The 24,550-nt window shown below is 41.7% G+C and overlaps 1 protein-coding gene across 1 annotated transcript in view; it reads left to right on the top strand.

Moving 5' to 3' along the window:
- LOC141001867 (FERM, ARHGEF and pleckstrin domain-containing protein 1) overlaps positions 1 to 22,600 on the top strand; it is a 66,529-nt gene extending 43,929 nt beyond the window's left edge. Inside the window, exons 8-27 of the mRNA XM_073473009.1 lie at positions 978 to 1,125; positions 1,423 to 1,518; positions 1,598 to 1,761; positions 1,892 to 1,960; positions 2,050 to 2,125; positions 3,577 to 3,784; positions 10,311 to 10,498; positions 10,782 to 10,871; positions 12,436 to 12,569; positions 13,512 to 13,593; positions 13,680 to 13,917; positions 14,381 to 14,511; positions 14,638 to 14,706; positions 15,094 to 15,183; positions 15,507 to 15,589; positions 16,745 to 16,857; positions 17,125 to 17,288; positions 19,795 to 19,902; positions 21,130 to 21,281; positions 21,373 to 22,600. Of these exons, the coding sequence (XP_073329110.1) occupies positions 978 to 1,125; positions 1,423 to 1,518; positions 1,598 to 1,761; positions 1,892 to 1,960; positions 2,050 to 2,125; positions 3,577 to 3,784; positions 10,311 to 10,498; positions 10,782 to 10,871; positions 12,436 to 12,569; positions 13,512 to 13,593; positions 13,680 to 13,917; positions 14,381 to 14,511; positions 14,638 to 14,706; positions 15,094 to 15,183; positions 15,507 to 15,589; positions 16,745 to 16,857; positions 17,125 to 17,288; positions 19,795 to 19,902; positions 21,130 to 21,281; positions 21,373 to 21,454 (2,485 nt within the window). The 3' untranslated portion in view covers positions 21,455 to 22,600. The remainder of the gene's footprint in view (positions 1 to 977; positions 1,126 to 1,422; positions 1,519 to 1,597; positions 1,762 to 1,891; positions 1,961 to 2,049; positions 2,126 to 3,576; positions 3,785 to 10,310; positions 10,499 to 10,781; positions 10,872 to 12,435; positions 12,570 to 13,511; positions 13,594 to 13,679; positions 13,918 to 14,380; positions 14,512 to 14,637; positions 14,707 to 15,093; positions 15,184 to 15,506; positions 15,590 to 16,744; positions 16,858 to 17,124; positions 17,289 to 19,794; positions 19,903 to 21,129; positions 21,282 to 21,372) is intronic.
- Positions 22,601 to 24,550: the final 1,950 nt, after the last annotated feature.

Below are 24,550 nucleotides of genomic sequence, written 5' to 3' on the forward strand. Positions count from 1 at the left end.
GTTGCAGCGGGCCGTGCCAGAGATGGACACACAGTGGGCGTCTGCCACATGAAAGGAGCTCCATTAGATTTGACTGCTCTTTTTTCCTCAGTTGATAACTGCAGTTCTTCTGGCAGCGTGCCATGCTGAGTTAAATCTCTTATTAAGTACCACACACAGGAAACAGGAAGGCTTATCCGCTGATAAGAATTAGGAAAGTTAGTTAACATTTTGCAACCCCACCCCAACCTTCCACCGTGGCTCCAAAAAGTCAGATAAACATTAGAAACCTGGATCCACTCGGACTCGGTCTTTCACCTCAATTAGTGAGACACACAGCCAGACGATAAGACGGGATTTAATGCATTTGTCCAAAAAAGGCAGTTTGCAATTCTTAAGTCAGAGTGTTAACACCTGGAGGTAGGATTAGAGTTTTTAATTTTGCTGCGTCCTAATTCACCCTCCCATACAAATGTTATTTAATGCCAATACACAGATTTACAGATAAGGTCGCTGTCATTTGGTTTTTCTTAATGTCAACAAATCTCATGAAAAGACCAAAACCAATAATGAGCCAGTGTATCACTCAGTACTTCCTGACTTCTCTGCCCTTTCTGTGGCTCTCAGCCCAAAGCCCAGTTATTACTAGATGTAAATCTTTAAAATCCCATCGTAAAAATGTTCTTTCTTTTTGTATAAAGGCCTTGTGATTTGCTAAAACAGCTGGTCACGGTACTTTATAGCAAATGTGAGTCATGATTAAAAGGTGCATTTATAAAGGACTATTTTCAGCTGTGGATTAATACACATTTGGCCCTAAAGGGAGTTTTTACAGCAAAGTCGCTTGTTTGTGTTTTTTTTATAATGTTTAATTAAAGTAGATGACACAATTTGATGAATTATTTCAGGCTTTGGGGATTATAATGAATATAAATAAAAATTTGAAATATCGCCATCCTCATTCTTTATCTTGGTACTGTTGTGTTTTGCGTCACCAGAGGTCAAACACCAGCAGAATCAGACTATCAGTTGCTAGAAGTGGCGCGCAGGTTGGAGATGTACGGGATTCGCCTCCACCCTGCCAAGGATCGTGAGGGCACGAGGCTAAGCCTGGCTGTGGCGCACACCGGCGTCCTGGTGTTTCAGGTTTGTGGGTCAAAGCTTGCTGTGTGTAATGATGCTTGATGTAAGACGTTGTTGGCATGATACAGATGTGATTAGGAAAACTTTGTGGGTGTGCATTTGTGCTTTAGTAAGATCAGTTTGAGGATTAAAAAAAATGTTTTACGAGCAAAAAGTGGTTCCTTGACAACTCACACTAAAACAATCTAGGGGGATAAAAAGCCCTACAGCTGAGAAGGGGAATGTGTAAGTTTTGATTTAGGGGTAAACTGTCCCTTTAAGATTGAGCTATAAAGGTTAATTCTTTTTTCATCACTGCAGGGACACACAAAGATTAACGCCTTCAACTGGTCTAAAGTGCGTAAGCTGAGCTTCAAGAGGAAGCGCTTCCTCATCAAGCTGAGGCCAGACCTAAATGTGAGTCCCTAAATCACACTGAAAGATATAAAACCCATCAGTGTTCGGTGCTTGAGGAGTGTTTTTATGTGTCCCCCAGAGTTCATATCAGGACACTCTGGAGTTTCTGATGGGCAGCAGAGACTGCTGTAAAGTCTTCTGGAAGATCTGTGTCGAGTACCACGCCTTCTTCCGCCTCTTTGAGGAACCTAAGCCCAAACCCAAACCTGTGCTCTTCACACGAGGCTCCTCCTTCAGATTCAGGTCAGAGAGAGTTTGTATCGTGAAGCTGCTCTCCGTCTATCAGGACTGCAGCGTCTCCCCATCACTTAGCAGTCCAGTCCGGCTCTCCCAGAATAGCTCATTATCATCTCTCCTGTACTTGTCTCTGCAGCGGTCGCACACAGAAGCAGGTGATTGATTACGTGAGGGAGTCCGAGTTTAAAAAGATCCCGTTTGAAAGGTAAAGGCTGCAGACACGTTTGACACATTTGGTCTAGGTGAGGGTGCTGGGAGTGTATAACACTGACCTTCAACATCCTGTCTGCCCAGGAAACACAGCCGGGTCCAACACAACAGCCGCCTGTCACCGTTGCCTTCTCCACGCCACCATGAAGTGCCAACAGAAGTGAGTGTCGCCGTTTTACAGATGGCATTTAGCTGCACTTCAGGAATCTCATCATGGTCATTATATTGTGCTTCCGTTAAGCCTCAGTGGTAACAAGTCAAGTTTTCTTACAGTTACTTAACATTGAATGTTTCTCACCAAAGACCACTGAGTTTTTCTAATATTTTGAAACCTGCATTGTTCAGTACTTTTTTGTAATTTCTTGTGGTGTCTTTTTTTAATCGCATCCTCATCCTGCACGTAATATTTTGTGATTCAGTAGGAATTCTGATTCCAAAGTAGTTGGGATGTTGTGGTTCGTCTCACTTTGCGTAAATATACCCCCATTATTTGCATAATTTTTACCAAACACTGAACATTCAGTAAATGCTGAATCCAAAATTTGGCACCTGGCCCAGCTACTTTTGGAGGTCTTATATTAAATTGATGCCAGGATGCATCAAATTTGATCGAAAAATACAGTTTCAGGGTCCCAAATTTAAAGGGATCAGGGTTGTAAATTAATTTTTACTTCGGTCTGTTAGGTTTCGAGTGTATAGCAGAGGACAGTACTCAAACTAGGAGACACAGATCTTGATGGTGTCCGCAGCAGGACAGTGCCTAAACCTACTAAGACCTAAAAAACTAACGCACCTCCTTAAACCTTACTAAGAGATGTTTTCATCTCTGGTCGCTGCACCTGTGTTCCAAGTTGCACCTTCAGTCCTTGGACCCTGGTATCTGCCTTATTCCTAGCCCCCATGGTACCTTGAACGAATTATGGGCACAACTTCCGGCGCATCCTGTCACTTAACAGGAAGCAGCATTTTCCGTGGTAACAGGAAGCTAATTCTCATTCTTACAGCAATTGGTGTGACCTCTTATTCATCCGTGAAGATAGCTTTGTGACTTATTATGAACACTATTGTTATTGCTAAGCCTACAACTTCGTCTTATATTACTAAAATAACTCAGTGAAATGTGTTTCTGAAGACATTTTAGGCGAGAAATAAAACATGGATTTGCACAATTGTTAGTTTTTATAGTTTTTCAGGAGGTTCCAGAGGCAGCAAGTCACGCTGGACGCCCCTGAATTGCATAAAGTAGCCTTGACATCGAGACGCCCTGACATTTGAAATGCAAAGCAGTGCTACCAGAATCCATTGCACCACCGCTTACATAGACAATGAATGGAAGTATGGAAATGACCAGTGCTGTGGACACTTACCATGACAGCTGGCACAGTATTGTGACACCCCTGTGCACATATGCATGTTCCTGTGCAACAAGCCCATTCATCAAAACAGTGCAACATGACCCCACAGGTGGTCAAAAACTCCACAGGCTACCGTCTAGTCAGACAGAATTAATTAAGAACACCAGCATGTAGATATTAATTATAATCAAATTAAACAAAGTCATGAATAAAATGAACTCCTCAATAATTATCTGCCTCTTTCTCTTTCTGTCAGATTGGTGCTCCCGGAATAGACTCTCCTCCCCGACGCCATTGGAAAGAATCGGCGTTGGTGAGTGCAGAAGACCCCTCGTGCTCGAGGATAACAAGGGCGAGCCCGTCTCATCAGAGAAACGGCCACGATGACAGAAAGGGCTCCGTGTCCAGGATGGAGGACAGACGAGGCTCAACAAGACAGACCCATCCAGAACATCTGAGTACAGGTCCAGCATCTCTGTCTCCCAGAGGCAGCTGCTCTTCTGTCCCCTACATTCACTGCAGTGCTTTAGATAGTGAATTTACTCTGGGCAGGGACCACGCTAGAATATTGAATCACGGTTTTAGGGAGCAGCTCTGTCGTGGGTCTGGCTCTAGTATAAACGGGCCTCTGCAGGCCCAGCAGGAGCACTTTCTTGGTAGGATGCGGTACAGGGAGTCCCCTTCCTCTTCTAGGCAATCGCTCAACATGAGCCATGAGTTGGACGATTCTTCCAGGCAGTCGTACCAAAAGGTTGACCAGAGTCCTCTCTATAGCAGTATGGCAGAACCAAGTTCCATTAATAGGGAGAGGCACTGCAGCAGCCCTCTCACAGTCCAACATGTGAGTTCAAGGAGTGTCGTACCCAGTCCTGCCATGGACACGTATCATCAATCAGGCTCTGTCAGTTACGCAGAGCAGAACGGCTACAGCCCTTCCCCACTTCACTTCGATGAAGGCAGATACTCGCCCATCCCGAGTCGCTCGCTTCACTTACAAAAACCCTCTAAAACACCTCACCACTCTGACACAGACCCAAACCAGGGAGCATCCTCCCCAGGGCACGAATCACGTCCTGTCCTGTCTCGAGCTGAACGTATGGCCGCTCTGGAGCGCCGCATGGTTGCCAATGGCCTCTCAGCGCCGGGCAGGTCCAGGGCCAGTCAAGGGCAGAAGCGCTTAGGGCAGGCCGGTGTCAGACATGTGGGAGCAGTTCAGATGAATGACTGCACCAACACGAGTGGTTCAGAGTCTAGTGAGTCTGAGGTGGAGACTAGCAGGGGCAACTGCAGCAGCCCCATGTTTGGTAATTCAGTGGAAGCCAACTCCACTTCCCCCATCCCTAGGAACAAGTTTTCCTTTGGCAGCCTCCAGCTGGATGAGGAGGCGGATGAGGAAGGGTGCCATGCCTTCAGTGATGAGGATGGCGGACAGATTTTCAGCTGTTAGAAGAGGTTCTCCACAGGACAGTTTGAAGGGTTTGGTTTGGGTCCAGTCAGTGGAAGAAAAGCACTGTTCAGTGGGCGAAAGATTATTTTCTTTCTGTGCCCGGCATCAGCTATTCCTTTTGCAAGTTTTCACGAATGAGGGAATCTGTTCAGAGTTGTCTTGTTTGTCAAATGGAGGAAGTTTTATCTTTCAGCCTCCCACTTCTTTGATTGTATCAGCATGTCCCTGCAGAAACACACAAGTGCCATGTTAGGATTTAACTCTAACTCTAATTAATAAAAACTACAGAGACTGCAGAGGATTAGTGGCTCTGTTTGTGAGGAGGATCAAAAGAGAATTTATTGTTCCAGTTGCACTTTTTCTCACATTCTTTGCATTCATCAGATGTAGAAGTCTTTAACAGTGTGAGTCGTTGAACGCTTGTCTCAGGTGCCTTATGATCTCCTATAGGGAAGCACACAAATCGTTATGATAGGTAGACTTTTCTGTTCTCTATTAGACTAATTGAGTAAAATTCTGTGCATTTTCTGCATTAAACACTTTGAACTCATTATATGTTTATTGTGGAGTCCTAAAAGACCCGTGAGTGTATAACTGTGGCAGTAATTGTAGAATTTGCAGGCGTTTACTGGGAGTAATCCTGCCGTCTTGTTTGATTTGTTGACGCTCTCGATGCTGCATCTGGCTTGTGATTGTTGTGAGAGTAGTAAGTTCTGTCTGAAGCACTCACTGTGGAAACTAATTAATATGCTGCAGATACAAATTTGAACATCTGATTGGTTTTCAGTATTGTTTATGTTTACAGTTACTTCTGCTCTTGAAACAGACACTTCTGTTTACCTGTCATGTTTTATTCACAAAGGCAGCGAGAAAAACAACAACAGGAGTAAATATGACCGCACAATATGTTTGTGGATGTTTTCTAACAGTGATAGGAAGCCGCAGCAGTGGTTTGGTCAGGCTGCGGTGAAGGTAAATGTCTGATGCAGTGTTAGTATAGCCGCTCCGCAACTGTTCATGGCTCTTATGCTCACCCTTGACGTTCCCACCTCTTGACTCATGGTCTTTGGCAGTAATTTGGTATAAACCTCCAACAGCTTTTGTGTCCACAGAATTCACGATTTTCCAAAGATAAGAAAAGAAAAGTTCTCAATCTTGAGAAAATTGCACTGCACTTTTATTTCTGGTCACTTTTTCACTTTTCTTTTGCACTTCTGCCATAATGTTTATTTGTTTTGTTTCTTTATATCGCATGTCTGTTCTTTCTTTTATTTCCTTTTCTTTGTTCAATGTAAGCACGTGTCTGTCAGCATGAAACTGTCACATCTTTTCTGTGTTTTCTCCCCCAGCATGTAAACCTGTTCTGTCACTCGCTACAGTCTGTACGGTGGAGAAATTAACCAGTATCTGGGTTCCCTCCTCTGCAGTGATCCAGCTAACGGTTAATTATTCCAGAGCAGATACAACATCAGGTTAAGGATGACAGGAGTTTGGGAATATGCAGGAAAATAGCAGCAGGGTTTAGTAACTGTGTGTGTAGTCTATGTGTGAAAGGCAGTTTAAGGGCAACACCTCAAAGCTCCGAGTCTCTTGGCTCATCCATCAGTGTCGACTGCTGTAGCGGTGCTCCCAGACATTTTAAGCATTGATGTCAAGCAGCTTGTCCACAGAGAGATTTTGGTTTGATTTTATGTGGGGCGGATTGATATCTACTCGTGATTAGCCTTTTAAATTACTGATCTGTTTTGGATTTCAAAATAATTGGTTAGTTAAAGCAACATAATGTAACTTTAAAAGAACAACTTCAAAATCATGTTGATGGTACAGTGTCTTGTAATAGGGTGAATGGTGCCTCTGTCTCACAAGATGCCAATTTCTACATAATGTTGCTTTAAATGTTATGGCTCATTCCCAATTGTTCTATTATTCAACATAAAATAAGACAGCATTACAACCACAATGGGAACCTCTATCCATCCACAAACCACAGCGTCCCCGGCCTCTCTACTGTCAGCTATTCAATAAAGGTTAATGAAAATGTCCCAAAAAAAAAGAAATTGAGGACTTTAAAACAAGACAAATCCCCAGATAAATGTTAAATTAAAGTAGAATTGTTAGTTATAATGACAAGCAAAGTATGAGTAAGTAAAAATGTTCAAATTGCCAATTCAGGAGTTTGCAATTTTGAGAAAGCATGTTATTAAGAGCGATGTTAAAGAAGAAAACATCTAGAGTAAATGTGCTGCCTCCTGATTATTAGCATTGTCAGTGCAAAAATGAAAAACATGCACTATTATCGTGAAATCTAAGAGAAGACATGGTTCTTTGTTGGAGTCACTGGATCACTGCAGTGTGAGGGAACCCTCTCTAGTGCACAAAGCTCTGCCACAGAAGTGGAATGACTCTCTGCCCTATAAAGTCATTTGGAGCAGATAGTAAACACCAGTCTGTACTTTTGATCATCTAACTCCAAACCATCTAACACGTTGGCTTGGCTCAAAGTCTGAGGTCTGTGGTCGAGACTTGTGTGTGTTTTTCAACCACTGGTGTCCTTCAGGGTGTGTTTCCGAGGCAGGACTGAGGCGTGGTGCACATTAGGGATGAGCGAGTACACCATTATTTGATCCGTAGCTGCACTTGGAATGGGCGGGGCTTGAAGCAGATGTGGGTGGTGCTTAAACCACAAGTGGGTGTGGCTAACCAGAAATTGTTACTTTAAGTCTGAAATGGATATGTTGATCAGAGGCTATTATCTTTATTATTCATTAGAAAACTATTTATAGATCATCCTCAGAATTGAGCTTCCGATCAATGTTTTGATCAGAAGAGTAAGATAACTATTGACGGATCAAGTTTTTTATAAACTTAAAGGTCAAATTTGTAAGAATTCCCAAAGTTTTTTAAATGATAATGCTCTGGGATGGCAGTTGACCCAACCTACAATCGAAAAGCGTTGTTTGAGAATGAGACTCAAAAATCAACTTTCTTACAAATTGGACCTTTAAGTGATTGACCCAACGAGGATTTTCTTTTATCACAAGCACAGATATCGACACGTTTAGCTCATACTCGTAAAAAGTACAATATCTCTACCAGACACTTGTTTAAGCCCAATACTTGCTCATCCCTACTGCACATCACGCTGTTCTGCCCTGACTGATCTCTGCATGTACTGTAATGTACAGGAAGCATTCTCAGTCACTTTACTGTAATTTCATAATTTAGCTTAACTGGAGAATGTGATGTTAGAGCAGATTTTCAAGACTAGGAAATCATGCAGCAAGATTAAGGACTGAATTTTAAAACAGCGTTTTAATATAGCGAGTTTCTCTCCAGCTCGCTGTGTCACTATTACAAGTTAACTGATGTAAAAACTGATTTGTATTCATGGGCTGAATAATGCATATGTTTCCTCATTACCAAGTGACTTTTTCAGTGCAGCAATAACAAAATCATGAAAGTGTCACGATGCTGTTTATACAAAACCTTAACATTCATAAAGATCTGTTTCGTGTTGAATATTAGGTCAGGACTAGAAGACTGCATGAATTCACACTTCTTCTTTTACGGCACTTTTCCTTTTCTGTCTCTCGCTCACACTGTCCCTCTAGACGCTTACCTGGCTTTCACCTTTTTATGCTGCTTTTCTTAAGATTTATATTCACTTAACGATGTATATATGTATTTTTAGAGTCAATAAAGATGACCTCTATGAAGTGAGATTTTCTGAATCTTCTTTTTGAGACCCCAGAAGCTGTTGTCTGGTGCTTGTTGTAGATATAAGACACTTCCCCCTCCATCTTCCCTGTAGTTCTGTGGTGTTGGTTGGTGAGTGTCTGTCGTTTCTTTCCGCTCTCGGTAGTGATCTTGTAGATGCACACTATGGTTTCCACTCCTTCCCTCTGTAGAGTTGTGTCGAGCTAGTTGCAACCACTGGTTTGTGTGCGTGTGATCGCTGTTGTGTTTGTGTCGACACATCAGAGGACAGCAGAGAGAGGTGGGCAAGTTGCAGCTAAAACATAGTAAGTAATCACAGTGAGATGACACTAAGTAAGCGATTCCTCTTGATCGTCCTGCAGTATGCGTCTTAGCTTGTGTATTGATTGACTGCCAGAGCCGTCTGGACTGTAGAGTGAGTCATGGCTGATATTTCACTTTCTGCAGGCGGATAGACTTCTTTTGATTTTTCTGTGTGGCAGAAGAAGACTCTGATCCAGGGTCGAACTGTGTTTGTAAATACTTAAAATACTTTGCTATAGCCTGAATAGTGTCTCATTGGATGATGATGAATTGATTTCTGTTTCGTCATTATCAAAATGTCAACAGTTTTTTTCATTATCAATGAATCTGCACATTATTTTCTCAACTAAAGGGTAACTCCACCAATTTTACACAGTAATGTCTGGGTACAGATCTTGGGGAGGACTACTGCATAATGTGAAAAAGCAGTAAAAAGCCTTTTGTGGTTCCAGAGGAAGCTACTTATAATCTGATAAATTGCTTCCAATGTCACTCAGTGGCACAGTTGCATTGTGGGTAATGTAGGCATGCAAGCAGTCCACTGGTCTGCATTCACCATTTCATTTAAAAACAAATTATTAAAACTGAGCAGAACCAGTAAAAGCACTTTTTTATTCCACGATTCCTCCTTCTTTTCAATACCTGGCACCTACTTTACCCACAATGCTTAGTCACTGAGTGACATCACTGGAGGCAATTTATTAAATTACATGCAGCTTCCTCTGGAGCCACAAAAGGCTTTATTCTACTTTATTCACATATGCAGCAGTGCTCCCCCAGACCTGTGAACACACTCTAATGTGTAAAATTGGTGGAGTTACCCTTTAAATGTTAAATGTTAAGTCTATGGAAAAAAGAAGGGGTAAAAAAAAAATCCAAGTGGCATCTTTGAATGTCTTTTGTTTGGCTGTGATTAACAATTATCATTATCCATTAATCTGCTGCTTATTTTCACAGTTAATCATTTAGTCTATGAAATGTAAAATAAAATGTGAGTGTGCTTCTTTTGTCCAACCAACAGCCCAAAACCCAAACACTCTTTATTTACTATCATAGATAACAAAGAAAAGCACCAAATCCTTTCATTTAAGAAGCTGAAACCAGCAAATATTTGACATTTATTTTCTTTCAGCTGACTAATCGTTTAATCTACTAATAATTGCAACTCTAGTCCGGCCAACAGCCCAAATCCAAAGATATTCAGTTTGCAGTGATATAAAACAGAGAGAACCAGAGAACATTTGGAGCTTTTGCTTAAAAAAACAACATAAAGGATTATCGGATTTTCAAAATAGGTGCTGATTTATTTATTTTTTGTCAATCAACTAATCAATTCTGTGAGTAATCATCTACTTTTCTGTGACTTATTATACCCCTGAATTCATATGAATTCTCACTACACGCCAAACTCAACTTGAAGTAGGAATATTAGAATAAGGATAGTTTTTGCATTTTACTTTAATATGAATATCTCACTTTTTCATTCTCTCCCCTCCCTCTGGTTCCTGGACGACCCCATGTAGGAGTGGGGTCCAACAGCCCTCACCTGTCTGCGTCCTCTGGACACTCCCATGGCATGGTGAACGGTCAGAAGTCACTGGAGCTGTGCAGTCACAGTCCAGATGGCCGACAACCTTCGCCCCTCACCAGCCCGCTGCTCAACGACGCCTGCAGCGTTCGCACTGACGACGAAGACGAGGTCCGGAGGAAGGTTTGTGATTCAATTTGTGGATCAAACATTGTTCTGTTGCATAATTTTTTTTTTAGGATTTTTCTGTAAACCATGCTTTAAAGCAACTGTAACTTGCTCAAAATAGCGTTGGGCCTAGATTACCTGTCCTGAATAACTCTCCACAGGGACTGAAGCTGAGCATTTTTAGGTTAGAGAAGGAAACAGCTGATAAAACACCAAACATTAGTTGGTGTTGCTCGTGGTTGGATATATTTCAGCTGCTCTCCCTCACAGTCTCCTCTCTGTCGCGATGTCTTTGCAGAGGTTCCCCACAGACCGGGCCTACTTCATCGCCAAGGAGCTGCTGACCACAGAGAGGACGTATCTGAAGGACCTGGAGGTGGTGACTGTGGTAAGAAAAGCCAAGTCCGCTCGCCAGTACGCTTGCTCCTCTTGTTTGTTTTCCCTTGTGCTGTCCTCTGGGGAGAAAACATTGATTATTCCGCTTAGCTGCTCCGTTGCAGAGCGCCCGCCAAAACACAGAGTCAGGCAGTGACACAGGGATATTCTGGCAGATGCGATTTCATTTTTTATTCATTCCCCACACTCGCGCTCTGAAACGTATTTATCTGTCTCACTCGAGGCTGTGAATACTAAACTGTGTTTGTGTTTAAAGAGATGGATTTAGCCGCATGTTCTCTATTTCAGTCTGTTCTGTTAGATTTCACTTTGGCTGAGCATGTGGACGGCTTGTCATCTGATAATATCTCAAATGAGCAGAAAACAGGATATTAAAGCTGCTTCAACGGCAAAAGAAGAGGATGTTCTTCGGCACACGCGTGCGGACAAAAAGCATCCCTCCTCTTCACCGGTGCTTTTAAAGGCTGCAGCTCTTCTCTTAGAAGCCTTTCACACAACTCATAAATATTTGGGTTGGCTCGTGTCCTCGTTCTTTTTACAGCTGTGCCTGGTGTGTGTGTGCGCGCTGTCTCTCTGTTACCCCCTCCTCTTCTTCCCATACACTGGTTGGTGCTGCCGTTTGGGGTGAAGTCATCCGAACAACAGCTGGCGCTTCTTCTCAAGCCCTTCTAGACACTCACTTCTCTTAAAACTCACTTCTGTTTCCCATCACGTCAGCGAAATGGAGCTATTTTCTGTCTCCTCCGTGGCCAAAACGCGCCACATGCAACGTTTGACTTCAGTCTGACTAAATGGAACGATAGTGTTAGGAGTGATTGGCTATTGATTGTTCAATTCATCCTCAGGCAATTAGAGGCTTTAAGAGACGTCAAAAGAATCAAGTGCAACAGCAAAAACCACAGACAGGGGTCTTCTGGCAGCATCCTGGGGCAATCTGCATTAACACAGCATTGATCAGTGTCGCTCCTGAGATCTTGAACAGTCCGAGAAACTTTTCACTAAACAAGCTTGAGAGCAGAAAATCAGGATGAAAGAAAAAGCTCCTTACCAAGCTGAATACATTACTATAGGGTGTATAGAGCCAGAACATTTTCACATCTAACTCTGTGAATTTATTTTGATCAAGTTAAAGTTGGTGAGTCTTGTTGGAAAAGCAGAATGACAGTTTTGGTGAGTTTTATTTGGTTTCGGTTGTGTTTGAACAAAGTGTGAAAGTATAGTGTAAGAATAGGCAACATTTTGTTTTATATCTGTGCGCGTAGAAAAATATCTTTTCACAGTCATCTAAATCTAAAGTCATGTAAATGTCTGTAGTCAGGGTGAACAGGCAAGCTGTAGCCATGGTAACAACTGTGTGACATGGTAACACAAACTCTCATTAACTGCGTCGGGGTCGGACAGAAAAATGCTTCACGAGCCGCACTCGGCGTTAATAACTCAATAATTTAATGTTTTTGTGGCATTAATTTTGTCTCAATTTAATCAATATTTATTTATTAACATATTTTGTTTTCTCTGTTGCTTGAGCCCTGATGGATGTGTGTTTGTGTTCTCAGTCTTTCCAGAACGCCGTAGGACAAGACGAGGCGACCCCGGACTCTCTGAAGGACACCGTCTTCTCCACCTTCGAGCCTCTGCACAAGTTCCACACAGGTTTTCTCAGGGAGGTGGAGCAGCGACTGGCCCTGTGGTGAGACTCATTTCACTTCCAGACTCGCTCCAAGAAGTCCCTGCAGGGTCGAGACCATGCCTAGTGTAGTCCAATATATCACGATCTCTACCCCCCACTTTTAATGAGTTTTAATGGTATTTAGTCCGAGGGGCCGACCCAGTCTTTAGATGACCTGAGGAGTTATCGTTTCCATGGCGAAACCATTGCGCTGCTCCACAGTCTGGCCTTTTCTTGCCTGTGGGTTTCTGCTGTCTGATCTCCTTAATGATGCTCTGCTTTATCTAACACACACACACACACACACACACACACACACACACACACACACACACACAAAGAGACATGCAGACAGTGATGCATAAAGCCTGTCAGCCTGTCAGAATTAACGACCATTAACTGCACACATATAATTTTTATTTCAAAGCCTGTTTTGGCCACTAGTGATCGTTAGAAGTCTACAGTGAAACTGAAAGTGATGTTACAGTCGGCTGCAGATGGGAGCCACATTCAAATGTGTGTGCAAATTATCCGTCACTACATGTGTCTCTTCTGTAGCTTTGCATATTCAAATATTATTGTACAGATGTAGCTTTGTTGTTGCGGCGATCGTTATTAGAAAGCTATTTGTCAAAGATTAAGAATAATCATTTTATAAAGCGACTGCTAGATTGTACCAGATTAATAAATATTCTGAATGAATCCAGTAATGGCAGCTCATTCCTCATGCGCCCTGTCAGAGGAAAGACACGCTCAAGGGAGACACCTGCTGGTGGTTCTCTTTCTCAATGTTTAAAGAGCCCTTTCCAACTTCAGTGAGGTTTTTCTTGCATAAGGTGAAGCTCATTTGAATAATCAATGAGCTTTAAGTGCTTTTTTTCGCGTTTGGTCAATTAATTCACTGTCTGCAGTGGCTCAATTATATCATCGAGATAAAAACCTGCTGATGTTAATCTGTTTCAGGGAAGGACGCTCTAATGCTCACATAAAAGGAGACTACCAGCGCATCGGAGACGTCATGCTGAAGAACTTTCAAGGCTTGAAGGTTTATGTCAAACTCTTACATGTCACTAACTACAAGAACTAATTAACACTCATTTACATGTGACCGTATCACAACTTTGTCCACAGCCCTTGACAGCAAACCTGCACAAGCAGTCTGAAGTCCTGCTGGAGCTGGAGAAGGCGTGCAGGTCCTCCCGCAGGTTGGAGGGTCTCTGCAGGGACTTTGAGCTGCAGAAGGTCTGCTACGTCCCCCTGAACGTCTTCATCCTGCGCCCTCTGCACCGCCTCATCCACTACAAGCAGATCCTGGAGCGCCTGTGCAAACACTACCCAGCTACTCACGTGGATTTCAGGGACTGCAGAGGTACTCCGCTCAGGTCACTGTTTATAGAGGCACACTGAGGGTGTTCACATTTGATTTTACCATCTTCCTTTTACCCACGCTTCTTGAGTGATCTCTTCTGATCGGATCTCACTTCCCCGCTCTATATGCAAACATACACCCACATCACTGAAACAAACAGATACGTTTTTTACATTAAGAAAGAAATATCTTTATAGTTACTGTTTGCTGAATTAACAAGTAGGCCCGAATAGTTAAGAATGTGTTGTAGACAGCATTTCACAAAGTTTAATCAGTTTCTCCTAATGCAACAATTCTCAAATTTAAGTCTTATTTTAAGGGAGTCTGGTGATCTTCTCCACAAATGACAAAGAAGAAGCCCATACTAGTTGCTGTTTACTGTTCACCAGTACTATATAGGTCTTCTTGTGCTGCGCAATGATAGTCCATCTCCAATAATCTCCCTCCTCTGGTTGGTCTGTAGCTGCTCTGGCGGATGTGTCTGAGGTGGTGGAACTGCTCCAGGGAAGTGTAATCAAGATGGAGAACTTCCAGAAGCTTCTAGAGCTGAAGAAGGATTTGATTGGCGTTGACAATCTTGTTGTCCCCAGTCGGGTGAGTTAAAATCATAAAAGATTTTCTGATCCAACTTCCAAACATCATCTTTTTGACATCCTGTGTCTAAAAAAAAATTCTTTTTTTAATGTAAAAAGATGTCTTTTTTTGCTCTCTCTTCCTCAGGAGTTCATCAGGTTAGGCTGCCTCAGCAAACTGTCTGGAAAAGGCCTACAGCAACGAATGTTTTTCCTGGTAACACCCACTCTCTGAGATTAGATCGTATCGCTATTATAATTGTTTAGTCCAGTGATCTCAGTGGAAAAATAATCACACGTTTATCCTTTCCAACTATACATTACTCAGAAGGTGTCGGCAGATAAAAAATACCACATGTTGCTCAGAATTTTCTTATGGCTTGCGAGTGTTTTGCACGTGTGTTTGGTTTTCTTGGAAATTGGATAAACAAGGCATTAAAAATGTGGAGGTATGTGTGTACAGTGGAGCTTTGGGTTATGACAAGTTGTTTATGCTTACTTAGAATAATGTATTGGATTATATACATTTGGTTATGTAATTTAAACAGTAACCAACTTGGATTTGGTTTAAATGATTGTTAATTTCCATTCTCTTTTTGATCAGTTCAGCGACGTCATTTTGTACACGAGTCGAGGGATGACGCCGACCAATCAGTTCAAAGTGCACGGGCAGCTGCCGCTCCATGGCATGACAGTAAGCTCGGTGCCTCTCAGTTCAACACAAAGTGCTTCAAACAGGCTGTCACCAGTTTGTCATTTCTGCAAATGAGCCGCCTCAAACAGCTGAACTGCACCTCTTTCAACGTCCACCCCCCCAACACACACACACACACACACACACACACACACACACACACACACACACACACACACACACACACTTTGAGGACAACTACACATGTCCTTCTCCATCATTTCCTTTTCATCATCTCTCCCTTTCTGTCTATTTTGGTCCTCTCTGTCCTAGATTCTGCTGCTCTCTAATGTTTTTTCTGTGTCTCCATGTTCTCCTCCCAGATCAGAGAGAGTGAAGATGAGTGGGGAGTGCCTCACGCCTTCACGCTGGTCGGAGAGCAGCAGTCGGTGGTGGTGGCAGCAAGGTGAGAACAGCGGTTGTCAGCACGCAGACGCCTTGTACCTGGACCTGAAATGAACCTAACATGGCTACGTGTGTGCGTTTGTTATTCTGGAGTGTTGGGGAATTTTGTGTGGAGACATTAGAGAGTCTTTGCCTGATGCAGCTGAGTTCTCACAAATGATGGCAAACGCATACACATTGTCAGCAAAGAAAGTTTCCACTCACTCCCTTCAGTTTAATTTTACTCCCCTTAATAAAGTCCTCTGTCCAGCTGCTATCCTCCAGAGAAGAGAGGAACTGATAAAATGTTGATAAACTTATCTAGGTCGCTTTTAATTATTACTTTGAGCTCAAAAGATTTAAGCTTCAAGAGCAAAGCCGTTGTTTTACGGTCAGTCTACTACCTTACCCTCTGATTGATAGAGGCTGTACCAGCAGCCTGAGGCCTGGTCCATATGTACATGGGTATTTTTGGAAATGGTTTTAAAACAAGAACAATCTCCGTCCAGACGAGCGTTTTAGCACTATTTCAAAAATAATCTTCATCCATACTAACACACCTGAAAACAAATCCCATGGCCATTTATGTACACTGGACATGCGGTGCTGGTGTAAACAGGGTGCAGACTGTCTACTCCATGATTGGTTGCATAATTACAGAAAAAACTATGGACGATCTTTACTTTTACTAACTCTTCTACGTCACCTGGACATATAAGGACATATAATTATAATTAATATGAATTCATAGTTATTCATTTATCATCAATAAACTTTGATAATAATTGTGATATGAATAATGATATTACACTGTACAAAGCATTTCTAATTTTTTTTAATTTTTCATCTTAATTTCTGTTGCTACTATTTGTTTGTGTAGCCCAATAATAACGTGTTGTCCGCTAGACTGACATCAGGACAGAGGCTTCACATATTGTCAGAGGGATGCCCTCGATTATTGTTTTTTGACTCATCAAAAATAATTAAATAACGACTCTCCCGCCTTCAAACTAACATTGTGCTGATCCAGTTTCCGTCAAAGAGCAGATGGTGGCTTTGTGTCATTTTAAGTATCATTTGGCAGAACGCTTGGACTAACATGGATCCAACTTGTGACTTCCTGCTGTGACGAATGACTGATGATGCACTTCATCCTTTTGTGCATGTTTCTCTCTAGTTCACTCACAGAGATGGAGAAGTGGATTGAGGACATAAAGGTGGCAATAGAGACGGCAAAAACCAGCAATGGGCCTTCACCTGACCTCCTGACCAGCAACCTGACAGACAACAGTAAGTCACTGCACGAACATACAGCTGAATATGATACGTTGACGTGAGTTTGTAGTGCTGTCCGACAAAAAGTGGAAAATAAACAGAACATACACAGTAACTGTCAAAAAATACTAACATTTTGAGTAAAAACAACACCGACTGAAGTCCCAGCTACACGAGACGATGTTTGATTTGTGTATGTACTGACACTGTCTGTGTTTTAGCCCCCTTCTTCCCTCATCACCCGCTCATTGTCTAGCAGTAACAACCTCCTGACTTTCCCAGAATGCCCCGAGGACTCCACGGTGGAGGCGGAGTCTGAGGATGACATAACGGCGTCGCACACCTCGCTGGAGAGGCCCGCCCCTCACCGTGGTAACACCATGGTGCACGTGTGCTGGCACAGGAACACCAGTGTGTCCATGGTGGACTTTAGCATAGCTGTGGAGGTACCAGCCCAACCTCAGCACTCAGACCTGCCCCCTCCCCTCCTGCCTCACTGTTTTCTTTCTCTGTGTCTGAGTGTGTGCTGTATCTTAATTCACTTTGATTATCTCTCACTGAGAACAGTATCCCCCTGTGCTGCACTACATCCTCCTAACTGTTCCTTACTATGAACGCTAAGGACATACTTTTTGCTAACGTGAGCTAATGAACTGAAGTGATTCGGTTACTTAGCTAAATAATGAATGAATTGACTGACTCAGTCTTTTTATTATTTGTTTTTTCAAAATTAAAGTCACAGACCAAAACTTTTGCGCTCCTGTGGAAGACCAAGGGTCGACAAAATCAGAAAAAAAAACTCAAGATTCAAGTGCAGAGAACAGTGTACAGGAGTCTTTTGTTCAAAATTAAAGTCAAAATACTTACAATGTGTAAAAACTCAGTAAAGCACCATACAGGCTAAAGGAGCTGCAGATTCTCTGGAGGCTCATCACTTTGTGATTTGATTTATAATTATAAAACTAGTATATAGCTCCTTATTTAAAATCATATATTATTTACACCCTGGTTATTGAGTTAGCATTCTTCCTCTTTTGCACCCGTGTTGTTGGTGCATTTCTTTGCGCATTACTGGCACCAGCTGTCGATCAGCAGAACAGCATGAAACCAAAGGCAGGATATGAATTAGGCGCGCATGCTTCTGTCGTGCACGCTACAAACAAAACAAAGGGTAATGGACAAAAACTACTCTACTGCTCCTTTAAAAACTCCACACAAATTCTTGAAAACTGAAAATGATGAACCTCAAGGATGTTTCTACATCAAATAAATGTTTACCTGCTCTGTTTATTTGCACTATTTGCAGCTACAGCGAGGATACTGTTCTCTTCCTTCTTTTGGCTAACAGTTGCCAGCTTGACGTCCTTATCTAAACTCAAAACTGTGGCTTTCCTGTGTGTTTCTGTTCCTTTTCTCCTCCCCTGGCACTTGAATTCTCTGACCGTCTATAAATAGAGAGAGAGCAGTACGTAGATGTGATAAACGTCCTCAGCTCACACTAACAGAACGGATCCTGTTTTGGGACCCTCCACACCTTGTCTCTGATCTAGTTCTGCTCTTCCTCTGTAGCTGTAACAACGTCCTCTTCACAGCCTTGCCCCGGACACACCGTCGGCCTTCGTGTGTTTTTCCCTGCCACTGCATGCCTGTGTTTCACCTACTCAGTCTCTGTGTTTCTGTCCTTCCCTCCCTGTCTGTTTTTTTCTCTTTCTGTCTCTCTCTCTCTTTTCCCCATGCGTCTGTGCGTTCCTCCGTGGTAGAGGACCCTAGTCCAGTCAGTGGGAATAAGGCCCCCCTGGTGGGGTCCCCCAGTGGCCAGGGACCAGTGCCTCTGTCTGTTATCTGCTGGTACCGTGTTCAGAGCCTATCCTTTAGTGAATCCTGCAGGAGTCTAGAGGTAAAGGAGCCAGGCAGACAGGAGAGGCCCTGTGTATGTGTTCACTTAAACTGCAACATAGGAAGATAAGAATAGAAGTTACTGTGGTGCCTCACACTGTACAGATCAGTGATTGGTTGATTGATTGATTGGTTTAACAGAAACCAAATTAAATTTGCAATAGAAGCGCTTTTATCATCAAGGGCCAACAAACTGCTGTTTGTTCTCAGCTCAGTTCCTTATTTGTAATTGCTTTGTTTTTTATACTATTACACGATTATTAAAATTATTAAGTGCTTAGCAACAGTAGATTGACAGCCTATTTTGAAGCACAACAATATGTTAGTCCATCTCTAAACCCTTTCTGACTTCCCGACCATGTGTTGGTCAGTCAAAGCCAAGCCCAGTTGTTGATTCTGAAGATCCAAATCTTGAAAATCAGGTCACACACATACAATTTCATTTCTATAAAAGGCTAAATAATTTCCTAAAACAGCTGGGCACTGTATTATTTTGTACATTTTTCTCAGTCAGGAGTAAATGGTGCATTTGTGGGGGACTTTTTTTTAGCTGCGGATGAATAAATGTTTCATACTCGATAAACTACAGTGGTCATGATCATTGTAATTAAAGAACATGTCAGTCAGTATAGTTGTTTTTCTTTAAGTTCATTTTCATTTAGTTGTAATATCCAAAATACCAAAAAGAAAATATGTAAACAAACCCATAAAAAGGGTTTTTGTCCACTCCATGGTACAGTAGCATATGTAACAAACAGGTACAATATTTACTCTAGGACAAGATGACAGTGTAGTCATTTCTGGACAATAACAATGGAGGTCTGTGAAAGAGGAAAAGACTTCAGTTCAATGTTGATTTTGGGTTTTTCATGGATATTTGTTAACAATAAGAAAAATCTAGACTATCACCAGACTAATCCTTTAATCTCTCAAATCCTTAATCCACATTTATTGTCAAAAAACGTAGTTTAGTAGTGTCAACTACTAGTGGTCTTATATTGTGTGTAAACTTATAAAGTTTCAGATTTCAAACTTGCTGTTTTTTTCTCTCTCTAGAATCAGCTGTCAGGAAACTTACTGAGGAAGTTCAAGAACAGCAACGGCTGGCAGAAACTCTGGGTCGTCTTCACCAACTTCAGCCTGTTCTTCTACAAGTCTCACCAGGTGACGAACGTTCACTCACGTCTCCGTTTGTCCAGTGAACACATCGCAGCCTCTACCTCAGTGTTTACCCTCCTCTGGGATTAAAAGCATCACATCTCAGTGTAGAATCTCAAATCTGTGTGCCATAATCGAGGTTTACAGGCTTTCCCATGTCATCTCACGTCCGGCCCCAGAATATTTTCAGTTAGCTGTCTTTGGACTACAGACACTGTGAGTTTTACATTTTCACAAGCCAGTGTGATTGTTTTTGAATCACGTGATCAATACAAAACCAGTTTTATTTCTTAAAAAGAGAGGCACAAGAATGATGAAGACAACTGTTTATCAGGAACCAATGACTCTACTGTAAATTAAATTAAAGGCTCTGTAATGCCAACTTTGTAGATTTTTAAACAGCACAAATTATGTGTTAAGACAATGACAAATCACTACCTTGAAGTATTAATGTATTTAACTGTTAAGATAATGATAATTTAAAGATTTGAGTATATTTTTAAAAAAAAATTAATACAGATTTGTGTAGAAAAACCCTCATAAGTCCAGCTCCTGGGTTTGAGCCCACTAGACTAAACTAGCGAACTGTATATGAAGAAGTTAAAACAACAGTAAACTGCTGCTTACACATTATTGTGAATCTTATAATGTAATATATAATAATATACCAGTCACAGGGGCCAACTTTCAAGAACGAGTACTTTCGATTTTGTTACTCGGTATTTTTTAACTCAAGTAACTTTTTCAGTGCAGGACTACACTTTGTACTGGGCTGTGTTCCAATACCCATACGACAATGTTTAGTCAGATAATATATAGTAGTTCAAATACAAATACAAATACAGTATGCCAAAAATACTAAAACTACTGCATCCAGTCACATTTTGCAGTATGCAAGCCAGCACGCTTTTCTGGCTGTTATGACCCACAATCCTCTGCCCAGAAGATTATACATCACATTGACTGAGCTGCAGACAGAGCACGGACAGATGACTGCTTGCATACCTACTGGTGATCAGTCGCAAAGATAGTAACAGATAGACAGTAAGGAATTGTTTAAGTAAACAAAATAATCATAAAGATATCCAATAACAACACAGGATGAAACAATGAAAATAACAATGACAGAGAAATGCATAAGTAATTTTACTGTTTGTTCTTGGCAAGTTGTTTTTTACAGACCAAAATAAATTTGGATTCACTGCCAATTGTTTGTTTTTTTTCTCTCCTCAGGATGATTATCCACTGGCCAGCCTCCCTCTGCTGGGTTACTCAGTCACCATCCCCTCAGAGTCTGAAAACATCCACAAGGACTACGTCTTCAAACTGCATTTCAAGTCCCACGTCTACTATTTCAGATCAGAGAGCGAGTACACTTTTGAGAGGTACGGATGCACATTTACTAAACACATCTGCAGTTTTGTTCAGTGCTGGATGTCAGAGTGGTTGATTCAAAAATCTGTTCTCTGCCCGCAGGTGGATGGAGGTCATCCGCAGTGCCACGATCCCCTCCAGTGTCGCTCGTGTCCTGAACAACAAAGAGTCCCATCCTCACTGAGTCGGCTCACCTTGTTTCCACAAACCGTCTCCCTCGGGTGGCATCTGCCCCTCCTGTCTCCCCCCAACGGACTCTCTGCTTTTCTTTTCTACGCATATCTGGGACATTTGTACATGTGTCCATGCACATTTGGTGCTTTTTAATGCTTTAATGGTGACATGTCCGCTGGTTTAGACTGCATCAGAGACTGCATTTTTTGGCATTTTTACCCTCAACTCTGAAACCTCTTTTTAAGGATGTCATTTTATACTGTTTTCTAATGGTCTGAACCACTTCCTATCTTTCTGGTTTTACATTTTGTCATTGGTTGTTTTTACAGCAGGAACATGTTGATATAGATATCCAGCATTCTTTCTTAGATGGTCAAACTGTCACTGCATTGTCATAACGTTTTTGTCTACTTTTTCATTCTATTGAAAAAAAAAAACTGCTGCTTTGAAAATGTCCCGCAACTTCAGTGCCAAACTGGTTTATATCAACGTCCTGGACTTTTTAATGCTATTTTGTTACATTGGGGACGAGGAGTAGCTCCTCCACTGCGTACCATGAAATTTTAACTCATGTAAAACAGGCCACCCTTTAATGGTCAATGCTCTGTTCACATCGGGCCCAGCACAATGTGTTCTTGTTAAAAAAGAAGAAGGTGAAGAAAATATGAAATTATTTTGTTGTATTATTGACGTAAGCCTAGCATTGATCGAAATGTGGCCAGGGGTAGCCGCCATCACAGATTGATGCCATTTCAAGTAAAGTAATTATTCTATTCTCTTTGTTGTATGAATACGTCTCAGACTATTTTGCTTTTTTTTTAATTAACTAAAGTTCCCCTGCAGCTGTATGAGAAAATGTGAGTCTTGATCATAATCATTGTATTATGAAAGTGAGTGTAATTGAAAGCTTTAAAGATTATGTGTGAAACAAAATAGAAACTTTCAGTTCCAAGCGCCGTCGCCCTCACTGAACTAGGCTGCCTCCTGTATACAGATACCAGATCTTTTTATGGTACTAAATGAATGGAAATATGCATTTGACAGGGTTTTGCAGTGAAGTAAATGAGATGGAAAAACCTCAGTTCTGCTTTGAACTGCAGCGTTTTTCCAGACAACAGAGAGCTCTTTGGAAATGAAAGCAATAAAAAAAACTTATTCAGACTTAGATTTGTGTTATTTGTGTTTTTGTTGAAGCATGAGAGGCAGGAGTGATGTTTTCACCAGGGAAAAACATGGTCAATCGCTTAGTGCGAGGCAGCTCTACAGTGTGTTTACAGCTTTGACCTACAGGTGGCATCATTGATCCAAATGTTTAGTTCAGTCAAGCCATAACCACAGTGTCTCTATATTAGGGTATGGTAATACATGTGGAAGCCCTCTACCGCCAATGTGATGAAAACAAAAGATCCTGACTCATTATGATGAGAGCTTTCCAAGAAAAATAATGATTTAATATCCCAAAATAATGACCCAATATCAAGTAATGACTTAGTTTCTCAAAATATGACTTGGTATCTGGAAATAATGTTTTACTATCAAAATAACAACTTGGTATTGCAAATGAATGATTTTAATATCTGGAAGTCATGACTTAGTACCACAAAATAATGACATAATATCTCAAATTAATGACTTAGTTTTTTAGGATACCAAGTTATTTAAGATACTAACCTAGTTTCTCAAAACAATGACTAAGAATCAAAGTGATACCCTACTTGGCATCTCAAAATAATAACTTTGCACCTTTTAGAAATAGTGACTTATCCCAAAATAATAAGAAACCTTCCTGAAATAACGACTTCAATTTTTCAATTCGACGTTGTCACAATTTGTAATAAAACTAATGAAATACAAGACTGTGAAACAACGCGATTCGAAAGACAACACACCCAACAGACGTGTTTGTTACGTCTCCTTTAATGCTCACCAAAACCCATAACTGACACCTTGTAGAGCCGGCCCCATATATTAGCCAGCTAGCTAGCTATCCCTTAACATAACTGCAGCTGTCACTATGTTTTCACCTTTTCAAATACCTTTTCTGTGCTGAGGTGACGGCCATGTTGGTATTGGTGATGTAAATTGATCGAGATGATGTAGTTACACCTCTGTGTTGTGTTGCAGAGAAGTTATAAAAAGTTATAAAAGTTAGCATGCTAACCAGCTAGCCCCTAGCCACTTTGTCGGGTCATAGCATGGACCTATTACCACTGGACACAGCCCGTCATGAGAGAGAGAGCCCCATTCATTCCTGTGAAAGCTGCTCATTGGCGTATGAAGCAAAAAATGCTCGACTTCCGGGGCTCTTCCGAGCATGCGCACTGGAGGCTTCTGCTGGCTGACTTCCTGTTTAGCGCCCGGCTAACTTGAATAGGGATATAATAATTTAACAGTGTGGCTCTTCTAGACTTTCCAAATGTTTTTGGATCGAATGCCTCAAATTATGACAGTGAAACGCTCAAAAAAAGTATCCACCGTTTTACACCGTTTTTTATGACGCTTCTTTCACAATGTAAGCTTATGGGAAAAAGTCTTTTTGGGCCCCAGTGCATCACGTGACGATGTAATTACACAGTTTGGCCACTACGAAAACTGGCTTCGGAGCCAGAGCAGCTGTCAGTGCTCACCTGGTGATAGCCTACGCTGCCCCCTGTTGGTTTGGAGTATAAATTCAACAGGTGGTCAATTCTTATATACTGCACCTTTAAAAAAAGTATCTCCTCAGGACCAGAGAAAGCACTTTAAATGTGTTTTTAGTAGTAAGTCTAATTTGACCTCTTGTTATAGTAAATGTCAGTGAAGCAGCTTAATCATACCATATTAACCCGCCCTTGTCATGTTGTTCTGTGAAAGTGTTCACCAGAGTTGTGATTTTTTGTGCTAATGGGAAAATATTGATTCAGTCAATGTCACTATAAATGGCTGCTGTCCAAAGTCCAGGCCCAGCAGCACACACACACACACACACACACACACACACACACACACACACACACACACAGCCAGGAGTGGGCTGGCCTTTAAGCCGGTAAGGGGCGGAGTGCGCCGAGGAGGCAAACAGATTATACACCTCCTGTCTGGCGCTGGACGGCCAATGAAACACTCC

Source organism: Pagrus major, chromosome 9 (assembly GCF_040436345.1).
Source record: "Pagrus major chromosome 9, Pma_NU_1.0".
In the NCBI taxonomy this organism is placed as follows: Eukaryota; Metazoa; Chordata; class Actinopteri; order Spariformes; family Sparidae; genus Pagrus; species Pagrus major.